General features: G+C 41.6%; 3 protein-coding genes across 4 annotated transcripts in view; all 3 read right to left on the minus strand.

The window, feature by feature from the left end:
- LOC128738571 (GTP-binding protein Di-Ras2) overlaps positions 1-19,582 on the minus strand; it is a 177,208-nt gene that overhangs the window by 55,785 nt on the left and 101,841 nt on the right. The window lies entirely within an intron of this gene.
- Positions 10,913-12,708, minus strand: LOC128735125 (membrane-bound alkaline phosphatase-like). The gene is made up of 2 exons (XM_053829619.1): positions 11,311-12,708; positions 10,913-11,254 (listed from the first exon to the last, which is right to left on the minus strand). The coding sequence occupies exons 1-2, from the start codon at positions 12,706-12,708 to the stop codon at positions 10,913-10,915; spliced, it is 1,740 nt and encodes a 579-aa protein (XP_053685594.1).
- LOC128735126 (membrane-bound alkaline phosphatase-like) lies at positions 12,817-14,445 on the minus strand. Its single transcript, XM_053829620.1, has 2 exons — positions 13,213-14,445; positions 12,817-13,152 (listed from the first exon to the last, which is right to left on the minus strand). Exons 1-2 carry the CDS (start codon positions 14,443-14,445, stop codon positions 12,817-12,819), a joined length of 1,569 nt encoding a protein of 522 aa, XP_053685595.1.

A 19,582-nucleotide genomic window follows, 5' to 3' on the forward strand; every position in this document is an offset into this window, starting at 1 on the left:
ACCGCTTAGTTGGTTTCGAGGTACGATGCTGGTCTAACAAGCCAGTCGTCGTATGTTCGAATCAAAAGTGCTGCTAAATAGAGTCAGTAGGATTGTTGCACTAGCCCCGTAACTGACCTGTACTCTAATAGCCGGCTGTGAAGTCTGTCGATAAAGAAGGGTCAAGTCTAAGAAAATAAGCTTAAACCAAAGGCTTTGCTTTTAGGTACGACCATTGAGTAGTAAAATGATTCGGTACGATCATTGTTCAATGAAGTACAGGGATACCTCGATATAAGACAATTTATTATTTCAAAAAGTAGTCTTATATCGATAGATAGATGGTTGCTTATAAAAATGTTAGTAAAGGAGAACAAGTGGGAGGAGAAAAAAACTGTCAAGATAAAAGAAAGGCGAAAGAAAAACCGTGACAGAATTAAGGAAAACCAGCATATAAAAAGAGAAAAAAAATGAAAAAGAAGAAAACGGGAGCAAAAAATAGATGAAAAACGAATGAGAATAGATTAAAGGCGTAAAAGAAACAGCCGCCGGTGCTGTGTGCATTTTGCTACTCACACACTCACGAACGCACATCCTCACATCGTCTTCCTGCATAGCTTATTCCCGAGGCAAAACACTCGTGGGGAATCAACTGCCCGTGAGGCTGGTGGCGCACTGAGATACAAATTACTTTTTCTTCTACTTCATCTTCGCCCTCGATTCTACTCACGGGCGAGAGCGCGAGCCCTCGCGTGTAATCGGCATCAGCAGATTGGGTTGCAACGACAAACGACGAGTGACAACTGTAGCTGTTAGCTAAACACTCGCTACAGTGCATGAAGACATAAGAGCGGGAGTTTTAAAGGGGGGATGTTTATGCCTGCGTGTTCGTTAGAATGAGTATGCGTGTGTGAGAAAATTAGGCCACACGAGTCTGGGCTTCGCAACATTCGTATCGGTGGATTTTTGTTACATTAGTCGAAATACTCTATTAAAAACAATACAATTTATTATAACTACTTGGTAGGTCTATCTTAGAAAATTTAAAATTTGAAAACCGGTGAGCAAAAAACTCACACAGTCCATTCCTGTACACATCACAGTACGGTTGTGACTTTCAGGGAGCGTCACAATTGAAAGTACTATTTCAGCTGGTTTCGTCAGGTTTTATCAGTATTCAACTCGATGTTAGATACGGATACTGATGAATTTTGCAGGTCTACTAATACTTTATTATCTAGTAGTCACAAGATTATATTAAATCATTTTTCCAATTTAATTGTTAAAAGAGAAAGGCCAAATATGACTTCTAATGATACTATTTAATATTTAGAAAATCAGGCTGGCAGTGGCATCACCGGCAAACACAAGGGAGCTAAAGAACAAAGCACAGCAGGTGTAGCACACGTCTGCCTCCTGAAACCTGTCGGATTCCGTACATGTTTAATTAAGGAAGCCAATCATCCAGTTATAACACCTACTTAGTAGAGTTTTAGTTATACACAAAGAGTTCTTAGTCACAGCAAACGACATGACATCGCCGACGACAGATGAGTGCCGGAGTACAAAACTCAATTCGTACCTCCTGTGGCTACAGATGTATGTACCTACACACGCGGTGCTTGTCTTTGATTTACAGAACGAGAAAGCATCCGGTACATTAGGCAGCTGGGAACGCGGTAAATCTAAACCTGGCAAGTCTCTCCATTTATTCCTTCACGTAAGCTATTAAAATTTCAATTATTCATCGTATTAAATTTCCACCCACGTCAAGCAGACAGGAGCCTTGCGGATGTGCACGCTGCGCTGGCAGACGGCAATTATTCGCGAAATAAACTCCAACCCCTGATATTTACACCCCACTTTATCGAATATAGGGTGTACGGTTTTGTACAACGATAAGTTGGTGTGTTTATTTTTCACCAGAGCAAGGTTGTGTTTAATTTTCTAAAGTAAATTCTTGTTCGTCGATTCCGAATTCAGCTCAGTCTTTTCGGTGAACGGAGAAACACTTTTGGTGCTCAATGTTATGATACAGAAACAAAAAGTTAGAAAGACTGCAATGCTGTTTCTTGTTTGACGTCAGTGGTTTTTTTTTATACTTGTAACCTTTAATTTGCTCGAAAATGTTAGAATGTTTTCCATTTCAAGGTCCTGGCCAGTTGTGATCTGTGTAATTTTATTCTAATGAAATTTAACCGTAATGCCACCCCATCGTGTTTTTCTTTTACTCGAAACAGTCCTCTATCCTTTCTTTCAATTGAGATTTATGATTGCCAGCTTATTTTTACTTCGTACAGGTGCTTTATCCACGGTGTTAGGTAAATTTAATCCCATTGCGGCACGGTACCTGCGGGAAACCGGAAAAATAGCTTCGACAAACTCTTGAGTACTGAGTAGAAAATACTTTTCATCATTGGGATTGTACTGATGAAGGAAATCGGATTGACATTTACAAAGTATGTAACTTTTTTGTTTGAAAATTTGTTGCTTCATGCAAAGCTCTTAAACAAATGGAAGCTTGGTTCTGTTCATCTGTGTTCTGAACATTGATGGATCAACTTGAAGTTTTTCTGTATAAATAAATGAGATTAAAATGGCATTAACGTGTGTATTTTTGTCTTATTTTTGCTTCATTTTTTCTTAGATTTTGTGCTGAAATGTCAAAAATCATTGTTAAAGTCAACCAACATAATTAACTTCCATACGATAAATAGGGACTGTATGAAACATTAGAATGCTTTCAATCAATTTTCTTCATTGGATATGTGTTTATTGAAACATTGAAATAAAATCAATTTGTATTGAGGAAAACTCATCCCTCCAGCATGCTAAAAGCGGCCTATTCTGTATTGAAATGCAAACATATTTTATTTCACACCGACACTGATTCAGGCTGGATTCGTGCAGGATTCTATCAAAAACAAAATTAACTGAACAATGCCCTCATCAAAATCCACAATCCCAACATCAACCCAAACCCAAACCAGCACATTCAATTACCCTAAACGCGCAGTTCATTAATTGAAGAGCACTAGCAAGCGCAAACTATTAGACAGCATAATGCCAGAATTGATCAATTTAGTTAGCAGATCAATGGAACTATTGAAAGCCAATTTTCTCTTCACTCAACTATCGTGTCGCTTCGAAACGGGTTAACAGTGCAATAAATACCTTAATCAAATTTTGCAATACACTACTATATATAGATAGTGATCACGCATAGCAACAATGAGGTGGGTGATTGGTTTCTATCTCCCTTAAATAGGGTAAACGATGTCAGCACCATCCACAACGTCGAGTCACTCGCAGGTCAGCTTTTTCCCACAGCCCCAGGCAGAGGTGTCGGACCGATGGTTGGTGGCATTCATTGTGGATAATGGAAATGTTTTTATATTTTATACTAGCTGACCCGATAAACTTCGTATTACCACAATTTATACTGTGTTGTACATAAATCGTGAATCTCGGATGACCTTTGTCGCAATCTAGAGTTTTGCTAGTTTCTGAGGAGTGCATGGGTGTTTTAATATACAAATTTTCCTCACAGTAAAGTAGAAAACAACTCCCCCCATTGCTTAGCCTGATAAAATAAAGCGGATAGCATTTAAAAATTCGCCATCATTACAAACCATTTCGCCGAATGCCATTTTGCGGAACACCAATTCTCGGTTGACCATAACGCGGAATATAGAGTTTTGCAGAATACTATTTCGCGAAAAACCTTACGCGGGATGTACCATTTCATGAAAAATCTTTTCGTAGAAAGTACCATTTCGCAGGGGTGACCCAACTGAAGGAAACTAATAGAGGTCAGTAGATATAGGAAAATAAATAAACCTAGATAGAGGTGATCTCTACGGGGGACTGCCCCGCCCCGCAGTGGCCGACGCTTCCGACGGCAGGTCGCAGGTAAAACTCGCAGCCTGCGGCCGCCTCGCCCTGAATCATCTAATGTTACTATTAGGGATGCTATACCGGTTTTACCGAAACCGGTTTTACCGGTATTACCGGGCTATTTTCCAATACCGAATTACCGGTTTTTCCAAGACCAAAAACCGGTATTTTCGGTATTTTTTTGCATGATCAAATAACAACTCAAGAAGCCTGAATCGCTGGTAAAACTTGTAAAGCACGGGGAAACTTAAATTCAAGATTGAAGGTTCTACAAATAATAACTCAATTATGTAGTTCTTCCAAAGGGAAAACCCTGAAATACCTCACCGCTGTCAGCGTGAGCCGGAGTGCCTCATGCTTTTTAAGCAGTCGTCTCCATTCAACTCGTTCCACTCCATGGGCTACTCGTCGCCAATTTCTCAGTCGTCTCAGAAGTCGCAAATCATTATCGACCTGATCGTGCCATCTTGCATGTTGAGCTCCTCTGTTATTGGTGTCGATGGGGTCGTTGAAGAGAACTGTTTTCGTTGCTGAGAAACAAGGATACGCTTTACTTAAGCGATGAGAAACTCATGAATAAATAAGAAATTGTTGTTGAATAAGAACCAGCCTCGGCTGCTGTCGAATTGCTATACCGGAAAAATTGCAAACTCTACGAACTACGAACTCTAAAACTACTCAAGGAACACCTTTCAACTATCGCATAACTGCTGTTCGAGTTACTGTATTGGTAGAATTTCAGAGAGAGTTCGTCTATTTATTCGTTTTATAATTAGCCGCACTATTTGCAATGACTTCGTAATATTCTTCAAGACATCAAGGATGTTTTAATAATAAAATTCTGCAATGTTTTATTATTTTAGTCAATGGAATAAACTCAGAAACCGAGCAGCAGAGTGGACCTTCAGTTATAATTTATCATAAATGTCAGTATCTAAGCAGCTTATTAAAAGCTCGTGAACAAGAGTTTTCCTACGCTACATTTCTAATTTATCACTAGGAATTGTTCTTTTTTTCTCTGTGCACACCGAATGAAGATTCTCTGCCTCCGGAAGTTTTTCATTGAAATTTGTTCTCGTTTAAAAGATGATACGGTAAATTCTTTTCGCATTGTTAAATATTATTTTTTAATGAACTAGTCAATTTACTATACGACAGAAATTAAGTATCATTGATTATGGAAGGATCTTCTTTAAATCATTTGATTTTTAAATATAGTTTTCAAGAGTTAACTTTTACCGGTTTTTTACCGGTTTTACCGGTATTGCATTTATCAATACCGAAAAACCGGTTTTCAAAATAACTCCCGGTATTGGCATCTCTAGTTACTATTGTTTTTGGTGGTCTTGTTATTGATTAATGTTTTATGAAAGATTCTTAAATTTCTCGAGTTCGATTAGATTTTGAGTTACGCAAAAATTTCTGTTTTATTTGTATGAGAGTCCTTATCCCCCTACCACAGGGGTGAGGGGTCTCAAACCATCATTAAAAAAATTCCTGCCTCCAAAACCCCCACATGCCAAATTTGGTTCCATTTGCTTGATTAGTTCTCTAGTTATGAGGATACTTGTATTTCATTTGTATAGAAGCCCCTCCACTATTGGAGGAGGGAGGGGTCATTATTCCCCTTCTAAAGAGGGGAGGGGTCAAAATTCACCATAGAAAAAAAAATTTGCCTGCAAAAATACCCACATGCTAAATTTGGTTCCATTTGGTTGATTAGTTCTGGAGTTATGAGGAAATTTGTGTTTCATTTGTATGGGAGCCCCTCCTTTTAGTGGGGGGAGGGGTCTACAGCCATCATAAGAACCTTCCCTGGCCCCAAAAACCTCGACATGCACATTTTTATGCCGAGTGGTTCAGTAGTTTTCGATTCTATAAGGAACATCCCGACAGACAGACAGAAATTCATTTTTATAGATATAGGTAAACCAAGTTACGGCCTTCTGGTGCACTTTTTCTTTTCTGCATGGGGCACATTGTACTACAGCTTTAGCATTTTGCACCACGTAGTTGAGTTATACCTGAAATTTGGACGTTGGTAATAAATTATTCCCACCACGGCTACTCTACAATACTAATTGAATTAAATAATAGCAATTGATTTCAACTTAGATCTGTTTAGCTATGTTTATAGCCACATTTGCAAGGGGCCAAATTGCACCACTGCAAGTGGGGCATATTGGCCTGCTATTACTTATTTGAAAAAATATTTCTTGCTAAAGCAAATCAAGTGTTTCATACCATCTTTTTTGGCGGGGATGTCTTTTTGAAGCTCACTTCACGCAATCGAATCGCAACAACCGGTTATTTACAGATTTTGACATGAAAATAGCTTATGGAAACGACGCAAAAAGTTACTTCGAGAGCTGCACAAAAACCATTTTATTTTTGTTTGGTTTTTACAGCATGTGACAACTGTCATACTTGTTTTTGGGTGGTTTTGTATTTTAATTTCGCTTGCTTAGGGAAAAACGTGTGTGTGTGTGTGTGTGTGTGTGTGTGTGTGTGTGTGTGTGTTTTTCGAAAATTGGTCTAGACAAACTTTTGGAAAATGCTTAATTTTTTTCTCTTTTTTATAATAAAAAATATAACTCAAAAATTATAGGACCTACAAAAAAATTATCTATGGATGACTTTTAGAAAATCTTCTGAATTTTCGTAAAAAACTACCGAAAAAAATGAAAATTAATTTTTGCACTGAGAAATAAGCATTTTAAAAACTGAAAATCGATTTTCCAAAAAAGGCTTTAGGGATGGGAAAACTATCATTAACTACTGATAGTTATCAGTAAGCAATAATATCACTAAGTATCAGTAAGGTTTCGCTATTATTGATATTTACTGATATAGTTGCCTCCCAGTTGGCCTCAAGGCCTGACGCTGGCCTAATAAGCTAGTCGTCGTATGTTCGAATCTCGGCTGAGAAAGGCTATTAGAGTCAATAGGATCGTTGCAGGGCCAATTGTCCTGTACTCTAACAGCTGGATGCGAAGTCTGTCTTTTAAAAACAGAAGGTCAAGTTTCGATTCCATTTAATTCGAACTTTGCCACACGTCGCCAATTTTCCAGTCGTTTCAAAAGTCACAAATCATTTTCGACGTGATCGTACCGTCTTGCACGTTGAGCCCCCTGTTCCTGGTGCCAGTGAGGTTGTTGAAGATAACTGTTTCCGTCACACTATCATCCGGCATTCTAACGACGTGTCTGGCCCACCGTAGCCTACTGACTTTCGCCAAATGTACGATGGGATTCGCTCCAAACAATGCCTGTAGCTCGTGATTCATACGTCTCCACTACTCTTCACTTTCAGTTTGTACTCCGCCAAATATCCACAGTACCTTTCGTTCGAACACGGCAAGAGCGCGTATATCCTCCGTGAGTGACCTTACGAGTCCATAAATAACTACTGCCCTAATAAAAGATTTGTGCATTATCAGCAACGTACGGTAGCGTATGCTTCTTGATCGTAGCGTATAGCGAAGGGTAAAGTAGGCTCGATTTCTCGCTTGAATGCGCTGCTAGATTTCCTTACTAATGTTGTCCGCGGTCACCAGCAATCCAAAATACACGAATTCATCTACCACTTCTAGTTCGTCGCCGTCAAGGGTAACCATCCGTGAGAAGCACGCGTTTAGTCCCTTGGAGCCTCTTCCTTTCATGTATGTGATCTTTGACGTAGTTATTATTAATCTGATCTTCCTAGACTACTGCTTTCAACCTGACGTAGGTTGCCTCCACCATCGCAAGGTTCCTAGCTATGATATCAGTCATCTTGTCACCTTGTCAACCCTCGCCGCGTCTCGAAGGGTGTGTCCCCGAGATGCGCACGAAACACACCACTCGCTCCAAAAGCTCTGATCAGCAGCGTCAGTTTATCTGGGAAATCGTGTTCATCCAATAAGTGCAATTGCTGGTCTTGATCGACTGGTTCGTGTGATGTGTGGGTACGATGTGCTCCCAACATATCTGCTGGGTGGTAAAAATCTGGTCCGTAGTTGCGCGGGTTTCCATAAAGCCCGCTTGGTAAATTACAAAGTAAACTTACAATGAAGAACGCAGTTATAATATTACAATTTCCTATTTTTTGCTTCAATGTCCTGATGAGTAAAATTACTGATATTTACTGATAGTTATCAGTAACGTACCGAAATTACTGATAGTTATCAGTAATGATTTTTAATGATAGTTCCCATCCCTAAAAGGCTTCAATAAAAATTTCATCAAATTCTGAAATGGTCTTTTTTGGAAAATCGATTTTCAGTTTTTAAAATGCTTTTTTCTCAGTGTAGAAATTATTTTTATTTTTTTTTTCAATATTTTTTTATGAAAATCCAGAAGATTTTCTAAAAGTCACTTACAGATCTATAGTTTTCGAAAATACTAAAATACCTTTTTTCCCGGAAAAAACTTAAAAAAGTTTTTGTTAGAGAAACTATTTTCTCTTAAATATGCCCATTTTGCGATGTATGGAAGAATTGTAGGCCATAAAATCATCTATCTTCAAAAAAAATTTCATCAAATTTTGAGATGGCCTATTTTGGAAAATTGATTTTCAGTTTTTAAAATGCTTTTTTCTCAGTGTATTAATTTTCATTTTTTTCGGTATTTTTTCATGAAAATTCAGAAGATTTTCTAAAAGTCATCCATGGATAATTTCTTTATAGGTCTTATAATTTTCGAGTTATATTTTTTATAATAAAAAAAGAGAAATAAAATTAAGCCCTTTCCAAGGGGGGCTCCGTAGCCGCAAAGTTACCGAGTCTGCTTTGACAAGCGAGTGGTCGTGGGTTTGAATCTTAGTAGAATCGAGCCATTCGATGTCAAGTGACTTCACCAGGGACGGCTATAATATGGGATAGTACTAGCAGAGAGGAATAAGTGGGTAAAGTAGATCAAGCTTTGAAGGAAGGGTAAACCTCAATACACACAAGCACGCATAAAATTTAATAAGCATATCGCTCACTCAATAGCGATTATAGCAAAAAGAAATGCAGTGCAGGTCATACAGCAAACACCCGGGCGATATTACAATAGATCAACTATACTGGTCGCAGTAATGAGTCCACACATGGATAAAAAAAAGCTTTCTGATTCCTGCTGCAGGCCACAAGCGACTATTCCGCTTAACCTTTAAGTTTCCGACGTCAAAAATTAGGGTGCTTGCGATCAGATTTTTAAATTTTGTTATATTTTAATTCAACTTGTTTTAAAAGGACCGAATTAGATTGTGGCAGCAATCAATTAATCTATATATTAGTAAATGTTGATACCGCTTTTGACGAAATAATTCCGACAGAGGGATTAGTATTTCCCTTCATAGGTACTAAATAAGTTAAAAATAAAAATAAGACAAATTAAAAACGACAAACGAGTCCGGAATATCAGCTATCGGTGCTTTCGTGGCTCCAAATTGGTCGTTTTATGCCGTAGTGTCCAAATATCTACCCTATTTTTGGACGTTAGGAACGTAAAACTTAAAGTTATTTTTTTATTATGTATTGGATGTATGCAGAAAGCATGTCACTGAAATGTTTAAAACATGAAACTTTTTGACTATTCGTATGTTATAATTATCATTGGGATCAATGGTGGCCCCGAGCATAACACCATAACCATCCCTGCCAAAAGGAATTAAAGATCCCAAAGTTAATTCTAGATAGAATTAACAAAAGGGCGAATGTCGCAAACGTAAACAAACCGAGTGAGAGTTGATTTTTCTTTGATGGTCCATCAAAAAATAACTCTCACCCGTTTTGTTTACACTTGCGACATTCGCCCTTTTGTTAATTCTATCTAGAATTGTCAAAGAGTTGTTATCGAAGCGGTTTGCATCCTTATTAACAAATACAAAGATACAACACGTTATTGTTGGAGAACCAGGCCGATGAATGGCTGAGGACATGCATATGACTAAAAATTTGATCAAGAAATACGCAGTTTCAAACGTTTCAATTTCAGAGATTTTTTGTCTTTAAACATGTCGATTTCACAGCACAGGCGTTAAAAGTAAAGTAAAAAACTCGTAGGGATCTAAACTGCCATTTTCATAAGTTGATTAAATTACGATACACAGAGGGGTCAATCCCGGCCTAGTGGTTAGCATTCACGCTACTCACGCCGAGGACCGGGTTCAAATCCCAGCCCCACAGAAGTCACGAATGACCTAAGATGTCACGGTTTTGCTACTTACTTTTACTTATAATTATATTTCTCACCGTTTTCTCGAGTCATAGCTTTATATTAATTTTTACCAATTACAAGTGACAAAACTAACCCAATTACGTAATTAACCTAATCCCATTGATTGGCATCCAGTTTACAGAAGATAAGTCTTTAGACCTTTACTACAACCTTCGGTTTAGAATAGATCAATGCGGGGATAATGTCGTTCTATCGATGAAACCTTCGGTCATCTGGAATTCAAAGCGTATCACAACAATCAAAAAACCTTCGAAAAATGACAAAATTTACTGATAACAATTATAAAAGAATATTAGAAAGGTTTGCATAAAATTTAACTGAATTTCCATGTACTATGTTTGTGCGTTATGAGTCAGGTGACAGAATAGATATCCCAATCCAAATTATGACTATTCTTCAATCGTGTTGAAATAGACCGTAAAACGCTATCGGTTGATTCAAGTTCAACCATCAGTCTATTTCGACTTTGTTCTGCACGTAGCGCCTCAAGCAGGGCTTTTCAAAATAGCCCCGAAAAGTGAACGATTACAGTTTAATTACAGTTCAGCTGATCGCTTATCTCTAGGTACTGATAAACGGTAGTCGATTGGTCGATTGTTAGTACCGAAACTGATTTAAAGTTTCTATTTTTTTCTGTCTCAATAGCGATTGCCGTCAATTGTATCGTAAAAGAATTATACGTCCTCAGAAGTGTCATACGATTAGTGAATTATCGATCAAGGCAAAAGTGATTGATTATTGAAAAATAAAAAAAAGCATTTACTGGGGTGTAAATCGAGATTGTTTGTGAATGTCTGTTCATAATGGTACTGAACCACCACCGTTCAGTGTCTCATCGTGTTGAGCAAGCCTTAAGCCCACTGCCGATACAGGAAGCGTAAGCCATCATATGTGGAATGGCGTTCTGTTCGTAGGATCCGGTGAACAAATGAGACCACGGTCCAGATGCGTACACCGCAACGTCCTCTCCTCCGTGTGTTTCCAGTTCGACTGGAAGCGTCGCCGGGTAGCGGAAATAGTCCGCCGAAGTGTCCATCTTTCGAATATCCATTCGGCCTTTATTTTCGACGTCCATATGGTCGTAAAACCCGAGACCATTTGCGTAAGTGAGGGTCATATATGGAAGCTTATCGGTTGAAGTGCCTGCGGCACTGGTAATGTCCGTGCCTCGGTTCTAAAAAACGGAAACAGTCAATGATTTTATGAGTGAAAACCAATCCAGACGCTTACCGGATAACCACTGAAACTGACACTGTGCGAGTGATCGGCCGTAACAACAATGAGCGTGTCTTCTTCGCTAAATTTGGCTCGGGCAAACTCTACGGCTTTTGCAAATTCGACCGTTTCGTCCAACGCCAGCTTTCCCCAGTTATCGTGATGGGCGTGATCAATACGACCCCCTTCAACGAACAGGAAAAATCCATTTTCATTTGTGCTAAGTAAATCCGTCGCCCGATCAACCATTTCCGTCAGTGTCGGTTCGTCCTGCATATCGTTTCGCACCTTGTCCAAATTAAACGCACAATGATTCGACTCGAACAGTCCTAGCAGACGATCCGTTTGCACTGGATCTACATTAAACAGCTCCTGCTTGGTCCAAACGTATGTTCGGTTTTCTCCGAATCCCACTAGCTCCTGCCACTCTCGAATTAAATTTTTTCCATCCCGACGCTTACCTGGTTTTTGATCCTCTGGGTCCAGTTCGGTTTGATCCAAAAATTGTCGGCGTCCACCGCCGAGAATCACCCTCAAACGCTTACCGACTTCTCCGTGCACCAGCTGCTCTGCAATATCATCCAACACAGTTGGGTCACATCCGTCGTCTTCGATCCATGCGTCATCTTCCCAGTCACGGTTTGCCGTATGTGCGTATATACCAGCTGGGCTAGCGTGAGTGACACGGGTGGTGGTCACCAGTCCGGCGTCTTTTCCGGCATCCATGGCCCACTCGGCAATCGAATGGGTGTGCGTACTTTTGTCCAATTCCGCGACACAATCCATGTTCGGAACCTGAGCGTTGACTCCGATAGTAGCGTAGTTTCCTTTAACACCGCTAAGATAGGCCGTAGCCGTGCAAGCTGAGTCCGCTACCTGGTAGTCTACGCAGTACGTTTTGGACATGCCGGTGTAAGGAAACTTCTCAAAGGACAGTTCTTTCTCTTCTCCTCCAGCGTAGACTCGTGACATGCTTACTGTTGAGATTGACATTCCATCGCCCAGGAAAAGGATAACGTTTTTTGCGATGTTTCGATTTTCCTTGCGATCCAGGAGTTTGGCAACCGTTTTCCTGGCTTCCGCATGCCAGTAGTCGATGGTTTGTTCCAGTTGAGCGTTTCGGGTATCAGCTCTGACAGTACGGTCCTCCGGGAAGCTTGGATGGTAGCCTTCATCTTCCGAACGTTGCCGCCACTGATTTCCCTCGAGAGGTACGGCGAGGCAAAAGCTTAATAACGACGTCACACAAATCACCAGCAGCTTCATGTTAACCGATTGACCAACGTGTAGGCTATTGGCTTCGCCAACCGATGCTCTCGGTGCTTTTATGAATAATAGCAACTGATAACATAGGCGATTATAATTGAACGCCCGACCAGCGCCGGAGGGAAGAATGCAGTCGAAGAATGCCATTAAATTTGATAACGAGGACTATTATCGATTCGAAAAAATGAGATACTGTGGTCGTGGTAGCGTACCTTGGAATTAGAATTTTATTTGTTTTAAATTTGATTGAAGATTTTACTGGCAAGCAGTTAGACCATGGCCAATACACGATGCGTAGGCCATCATGTGGGGGATGGTGTTCTGCTCGTAGGTGCCCGTGAAGAGATGGGACCACGGTCCCGAAGCATACACTGCGACATCCTCACCTCCGTGGGTTTCAGATTCAACCGGAAGCGTTGTTGGAAATCGGAACTGGTTGCTACTTGTGTCCAGCTTGGAAACGTTAACCCTTCCACCATTTTCAGTGTCAATGTGATCGTAGTAACCCAATCCATTTGCATAGCTGATCGTCATGTAGGGAAGCCCGTCCGCTGCTTGTCCAGTACTTCCAAAAATATCCTGTGATCGTTCCTAAACAAACATTTTTGTTAGTTGCTGCTTCCTAAGACAACAATTGCATTGCAAACCTACCGCATATCCACTGTAGCTTACACTGTGAGAATGATCCGACGTTACTACGATAAGAGTATCATCTTCCCTGAATTTTTCCCGAGCTAGACGAATTGCTCTAGCGAACTCAACTGTTTCATCCAAAGCCAGTCTAGCCATGGTACTATGATGAGCATGATCAATTCGACCACCCTCAACAAACAGGAAAAATCCTCTATCGTTTTTCCGTAAAATATCCGTTGCCTTATCCACCATTTCAGCTAGCGTCGGTTCCTGTGATAGTTTATTCCGTACCCTGTCCAAATTATAAACGCAATGACTGGGTTCGAAGAGCCCCAACAACCTATCCGTCGTTTTCGGATCAACCGCTAGCAGATCCTCTTTGTTCCAAACGTAAGTGCGATTTTCCCCTTTCACACTGGTCTCCAACCATTCCCGGATCAAATTCCGTCCGTCCTTTCGGTTTCCCACTTTCCCGGTTTCCGGATCCAGATCGTTATGTAGAAACTCACGCCGACCGCCACCCAAAATTACCTTCAAGCGACGACCAGTTTCTCCGTGAACCAACTGTTGGGCGATATCCTGCACCCGGTTCTTATCGCAACCATCCCGTTCCACTTCGTGGTCATTCTCACGATTTCGGTTAGCAGTGTGCGCATAAACCCCAGCCGGCGAAGCATGTGTCACCCGGGTCGTAGTCACCAGACCGGCGTCCTTTCCTGCGTCCATGGCCCACCTAGCAATCGAATGCGTATGAGTTTCGGTATCCAGCTCCACCTGGCAATCGTGCAGAGGAACCTTTGCATTAACGCCGATCGTTCCGTAATTACCCTTGACTCCGGTAAGATAGGCAGTGGCCGTACCGGCCGAATCCGGCACCTGGTAGTCAACGTTGTACGTCTTTGACATGCCGATGTAGGGAAACCGCTCGAACGATAGGGTTTTCTCCTCACCACCAGCGTACACGCGTGCCATGTTCACGGTTGAAATGGACATTCCGTCACCCAGGAAAAGAATCACATTTTTTGCAACGTTTTTGTTCGGTGTCCGTTTACGTATGCGGTCGACTGTCTGCTGAGCAGTCTCTAACCAATAGCCTAGGGTGTTCTCCAGCTGAGCTTGGCTGGAGTATTGTTCAGCGGTTAGTTTTTTGATCGGGAAGCTGGGATGTGGTAATTCACGCTGAACAGCTGGAGAACTGTTAACTACTAGGAAATTGATCGTCAACAAAACAAACACCGATACCCGATGCATCTTCGACTTTTGCAGAGTGGACACTGCAGTAGTTATTTAATTGATAGTTGGTTTTAATGGCATACATTCACCATTTAAGTGGAGAGATAATTGTGACAATCAACAGTAAAACTATTATTGGCAAGTTTGTCGAAAACTGTTTCCTAGCCGCCGGTTGATTTACGAGGATTACCTTATGACAAAGCACTTGATAATAACTTGTTGAATATTGTTATCTAGGGACTTGACTTTTTCTTGAGGATTAATTAATGATGGGTTTTAATTTATAGCTATTAGAAACCATTTACTTGGAAAGGTCCTCCCTAAAACAATTGATAAAAATATTTTTTAAAAATGTTCACGTGTCATAATGGCAGACTTCATAATACATGTTCGTAAAATTTAGGCGGAATTTATTTTGACTCTATTATGTCAGTTTAACAATAATGCACTTTCCAGATTTTCTCATGGCAAAACGGTACAGAACCATAGAATTTTACAATTTATCATCAATTCTAATATAGTTTCATAAGTTCCTTCATTCATTTATTTTATACTAACACTAGCCCGCGTGCTTCACATCGTGACTAATTGAAAGCGAATCGGTAGTACTCGACAAAATTTTCTATAACTTCGACGATAAAACTCTTTTTTGCTGTGATAAAAATAGATTCACTATAACGGAGATAACCGGAATGTACGACTAAAACACCTCTAACGCTAAATGCAACTACGTTACTGATGCTTGGCAACGAAGATGTGCCACCCCCATCGATAAGGGTAGTTAAAGAAGCCATCCAGCGGCTGACTGAAGAACAACAAAGCAGCGGGAAAGGATGGCTTTGGAGCGGAACTTATTAAAATGGGCCCGGACAAGTTGGGCGGCTGTCTATATCAATTGATTGTCAAGATTTGGGATACGAAACGACTACCGGAGGAGTGGAAAGACGGGGTTATCTGCCCTACAAGAAGGGCGATAAGCTGGATTGTGAGAATTACCGAGCGTTCACTATCCTGAATGCCGCCTACAAAGTGCTGTTCCAAGTCATCTTCGACTATCGACTATCTCCAATAGCGAATAGATTTGTGGGATGTTACCAGTCCAGCTTCATGGAAGGTCGGTCTACAACGGACCAAATCTTCACCCTACGGAAGATCCTCCAGAGGTGCCGTGAATTCCGAGTCCCCACTCATCACCTGTTCACCGATTTCAGAGCCGCATATTATAGCGTAAACCGACAAGAGCTATGGAAAATTTTGGACGAAAACGGCTTTCCGGGTAAGCTTACTAGACTTCTGAGCCGTAGCGTGACATTGTGGCGCTCTTGGCGGAAACCCAATTTGGCGCCCCCTCGTTTCCTAAATCAGTTCCTTCCAAAATTGCTTCGACGTCTTGCCAGGTGGCCTTACAGCGATTCACCGGAACCTTCGCTATGGTCGATCAAAAGATACGGCATAGTCAACTCTTTCGTGGCCTTGATGATCAGCTCTTTCGTCGTTTTGGCCACAAAACTATTGGAGTAAATGCTCCGTTTGAGCTTCACCCAAAAATTTTCTATTGGTCGCAGTTGGGGGATATTGAGAGAGTTGGTAATCGTCGGTACAACATTTATCTTCAGTCGTTTCGTCTACTCTTGTGATCTCTTGACACAATGGGTCAATGCCTGGTCCGGCCAAAAGACTACGGCAACTTCCGGTAGATTCCAAAAGTGGGGTCGTAGTTCCAAAAGAAGGTAGCTACTTCCGATAGGTACTTCGTACTGTATCTCCTCGTTTACCCCGAACCCCGAACGATACAACAGCGGCTTGAGTATTCTCTTGGCGCTGATCATCAGTCACAGAAGGATCCTTTTTGGGAACTTCGCGCGGAAGATATACTTGACATCATCGCTTACCTTTTAGGAGGGAGACGTAAAATACTTGGTCCTCTGCCAGTCCTTCAGTCCGTCCAGCGTCAATAGCCAATTACGTCACGTTCAGCCATTCTCTGAGCGATTGTCTGCTAGTCAGACACAGCCAGCCTCGACTGACGCTTCCGTATAAAAATATACATTTTAGCCAAGTATTTCTTCACCGTTTAACCGGTTGCTCTGACCTCCCGGCCCAAGCCGTGCAACGAGGAGACCACCTTGCTCTCGGTTTTCAGCTTCTGCTGCACGTTACTACAGGCTTCCGTTCAACGTTTAGGTTGTTATAAATGCCAGATTGGCTCCATTCAGCGGATACGAAGTGCTTCACCATGTCCAACTTCTCCGCTACGTCGTGTAGCTATGAGTACGAACAAAGCATCAAGCGCAGTTGTTTGACTGTCTCCGCCATGGCTGCTTCATGCAAATAAACTGATTAGGTGGCGTGAAAAATCTATAAAATCAAGTGCAAGAGAACGGTATATGGAAGCGAAGAATGAACCACGAGCTCGTGCGTTTTCGCATGGAATCCGGTAGGAACAAGACAAAGAGGGGCACAGTGAGCGAAGTGGCAAGACCAACCAGGTGGAGCGAGATTTGGCGAGCACTGGATGCCCGCGGAACTGGAGTCCAGTTGCCATGGACCGAAACAGATGGAGAAATTACACTGCGCTGCCTTGTCGTAAGACGTTGGGTCAATTAAGTAAGTAAGTACTTATACTTGTCATGACTGCAATCTAGCATAAATGGTTTGAGATTTCGCTTAGTCCGCGCTAGAATTCTATACATCGTTTTATTCACGAATTCTGTTACAATTATAACACCCACTTCTTTTTCGGGTCCACAGCAAATCCTGCCTCCAGAGTGTGTATTAGTTTTAGCTTTGAGTAATGCATTCAGGAAGCGAGCTGCGATTCGTATCACAAAAATATGGCGTCCTGTCAGGGGTCTGGTTTTGGTTACATACAAGGCTCTTATAGATCTCTTGGTTGAACAGCTGGATAACGCGTACTGTCAGTGCCTAACGCACTTGTAGAATTAAAATTGTAGACTCCACAGTGGTCCGCAACCATTTCTTCATGGTACCGGAATACGCATAACCTTACTATAAATTGGGTAGCCAACCTCGGTGGAAAATAAGGTCGTATACCGTCAAGGAAAGAGGCATACATGCGAATGCGGAGTGTTGCATCAAGGAATAACCTTGTCAGCCATGAGCGTCTTTTCCCGTGTCAGGAGCGGCTGTTGATGGCTTGTCGATTTCTCAACCTAGTGAGTGGTTGATACTTCAGGTTAGGAGCGGCACTCGACAGCGTCTGATCCGAAGCTGGCAGCTGAATAAGAAACGTGCTGTCTCGGCACTAAACCTACGATAGCAATCCCACCACTAGACTCGGTAGCGTGGCCCTAGTAAGGCAACCTACCTAAACCCACTTTATTACAAAAAATCTAGAAAATTCGACTCGGAACCAGGGCTACAACCGATCCGCACTAACGCACGTACCGCAAACGCGCTATCGTATGATTCAATTCTAATAGAAAAAAAAACACTACATGTGTATGTAAGAAGTCGGTCGGACTGACGCTGGGTGTCCAACTTTTACTATAGGTCATCTTATACTCCCAGTCAGTTTGCAGTTTACACTGTTAAATATGAACGCAAAGCGTGAGAAGGACTATTGGTTTCTCTTGAGAGGCCACATGGATTGTAGGCTGTAGTCTTCGTAAGCGGCAGATTGACTGTATTCTAAAAACAGTCAAATGATCGTATCTGAACTGCTGCTCACGGTCGAGCTAGTCGTTTCGAAAAAGAGGCTGATGAATGCACACCCTCAGATCGCCGATGGCGTCTGACCAGCGATCGAGGGCTTAGACTAGCTGGTCTTCCACCGGCAAGTAATACAGGCAGCTCGAGATAGCGTACGACAGCTGTTCGCCACGGGACCTCAAAATCGTATTCGAAGATATGAACGCCCAGGTCGGCATGGAAGTGACACCTCGATTTATAGGTCATCGGGCCCCACAGTCTGCACTCCGACATGAACGATAATGGCCAGCGACGCATTATCTTCGCCACTTCCGAGACCTAGCGATCACAAGCACTTTCTACATACCTTCGATCTTCCTCTGTGAACCTAGGCGCTTCGATCCTCAAAGGTGGATGAAGCGGGGTACGCTCTAGCATTTGGCCACGTATCTACGAGCGCGCAATGAGAAGATCACGATCCTGTGAAAGAAAAAGCGCCAGAAGCAGGACAGAGAGAACTGAATAACTTCAAGGATTTTGGAGGAGGAGAAGCTCCCGGAGAAATGGATGGAGGGTGTGGTTAGTCCCATCTATAGAAAAGGCACTCGGCTCGAATACTGTAATTAACGCGGCAGTACGCTGATGAACGATCTTGAAAAATTCATAGCAGCAAAAAACTCAATGAGATTTCAAGTACAAGAAATTTCAACCTTGATCACAAGCGTAAAACTCACATATGAATTTCTCTCGCTATTGTACGCGATCTATCTGTTGCTATGCGATGTGAACAAAATTTAGCTGTGAGCTTTGCTTAATTCTTCCACAGCTGGCATTTAATACAACGAACCAGAGAGCGAAAGAGAATTAACCGCCAGAGAAAACATCAGCAGCGAGAAAAGTTACCACACATTCATGAATTAAGATGGCAAACATATTGGCAGAATTTACATTTTTTCCTCGCGGGAAACGACATTTTCTTAACTAGAAAGCTTTATAAGAATTAGATAAACATGTAGTTTAAATCTGTGTTTTAGTTTAACTTTACGATTTGTTTAGCGATTCTTTCTCTCACGCTCACGCACAGTTACGTATCGCACGAAAGAATGCCTATGCTTTTCAACAACGAATGTATATGTGTATAGCTCCGGGTAGCAGTTGAAGCAAAGCAGAATATGATCAAGCGGGAAGAAATATGTGTGAGTTTTGTGCTCCTTGCTATGAAAGCAGAAAAACTCACGCGTGAGTTTTTTTCTGCATAGGATCAAGTTGACATGATTCACAGTTGATTTAGATTTTTGATGAGTTTTGAGATTTTGAGTTTTTAACATCACTGTGCAAGGTGATCCCAGATTTGGTTACATCGTCTAGCCCCAATAGCAACAGAATACGTGAGGCAGTATCAGGCGAACGTTATACTACGGATTCGACAAATCCTCCAAGAATGTTGGGAGTGCAACGTGCCCACGCATCATATTTCAGTGGATTTTAGGACAGCATACGATAC

This window comes from Sabethes cyaneus, chromosome 2 (assembly GCF_943734655.1).
Source record: "Sabethes cyaneus chromosome 2, idSabCyanKW18_F2, whole genome shotgun sequence".
NCBI classification, from domain to species: Eukaryota; Metazoa; Arthropoda; class Insecta; order Diptera; family Culicidae; genus Sabethes; species Sabethes cyaneus.

What these genes read in the sequence shown, in the direction of transcription:
- LOC128735125 (XM_053829619.1), bottom strand. Translation starts at nt 12,708, where the DNA reads ATGGCATTCTTCGACTGCATTCTTCCCTCCGGCGCTGGTCGGGCGTTC. An exon ending in TCAGTTTCAGTGGTTATCCG is followed by an intron (nt 11,255 to 11,310) that starts GTAAGCGTCTGG and finishes TCCGTTTTTTAG; the next exon opens with AACCGAGGCACGGACATTAC.
- LOC128735126 (XM_053829620.1), bottom strand. Translation starts at nt 14,445, where the DNA reads ATGCATCGGGTATCGGTGTTTGTTTTGTTGACGATCAATTTCCTAGTA. An exon ending in TAAGCTACAGTGGATATGCG is followed by an intron (nt 13,153 to 13,212) that starts GTAGGTTTGCAA and finishes ATGTTTGTTTAG; the next exon opens with GAACGATCACAGGATATTTT.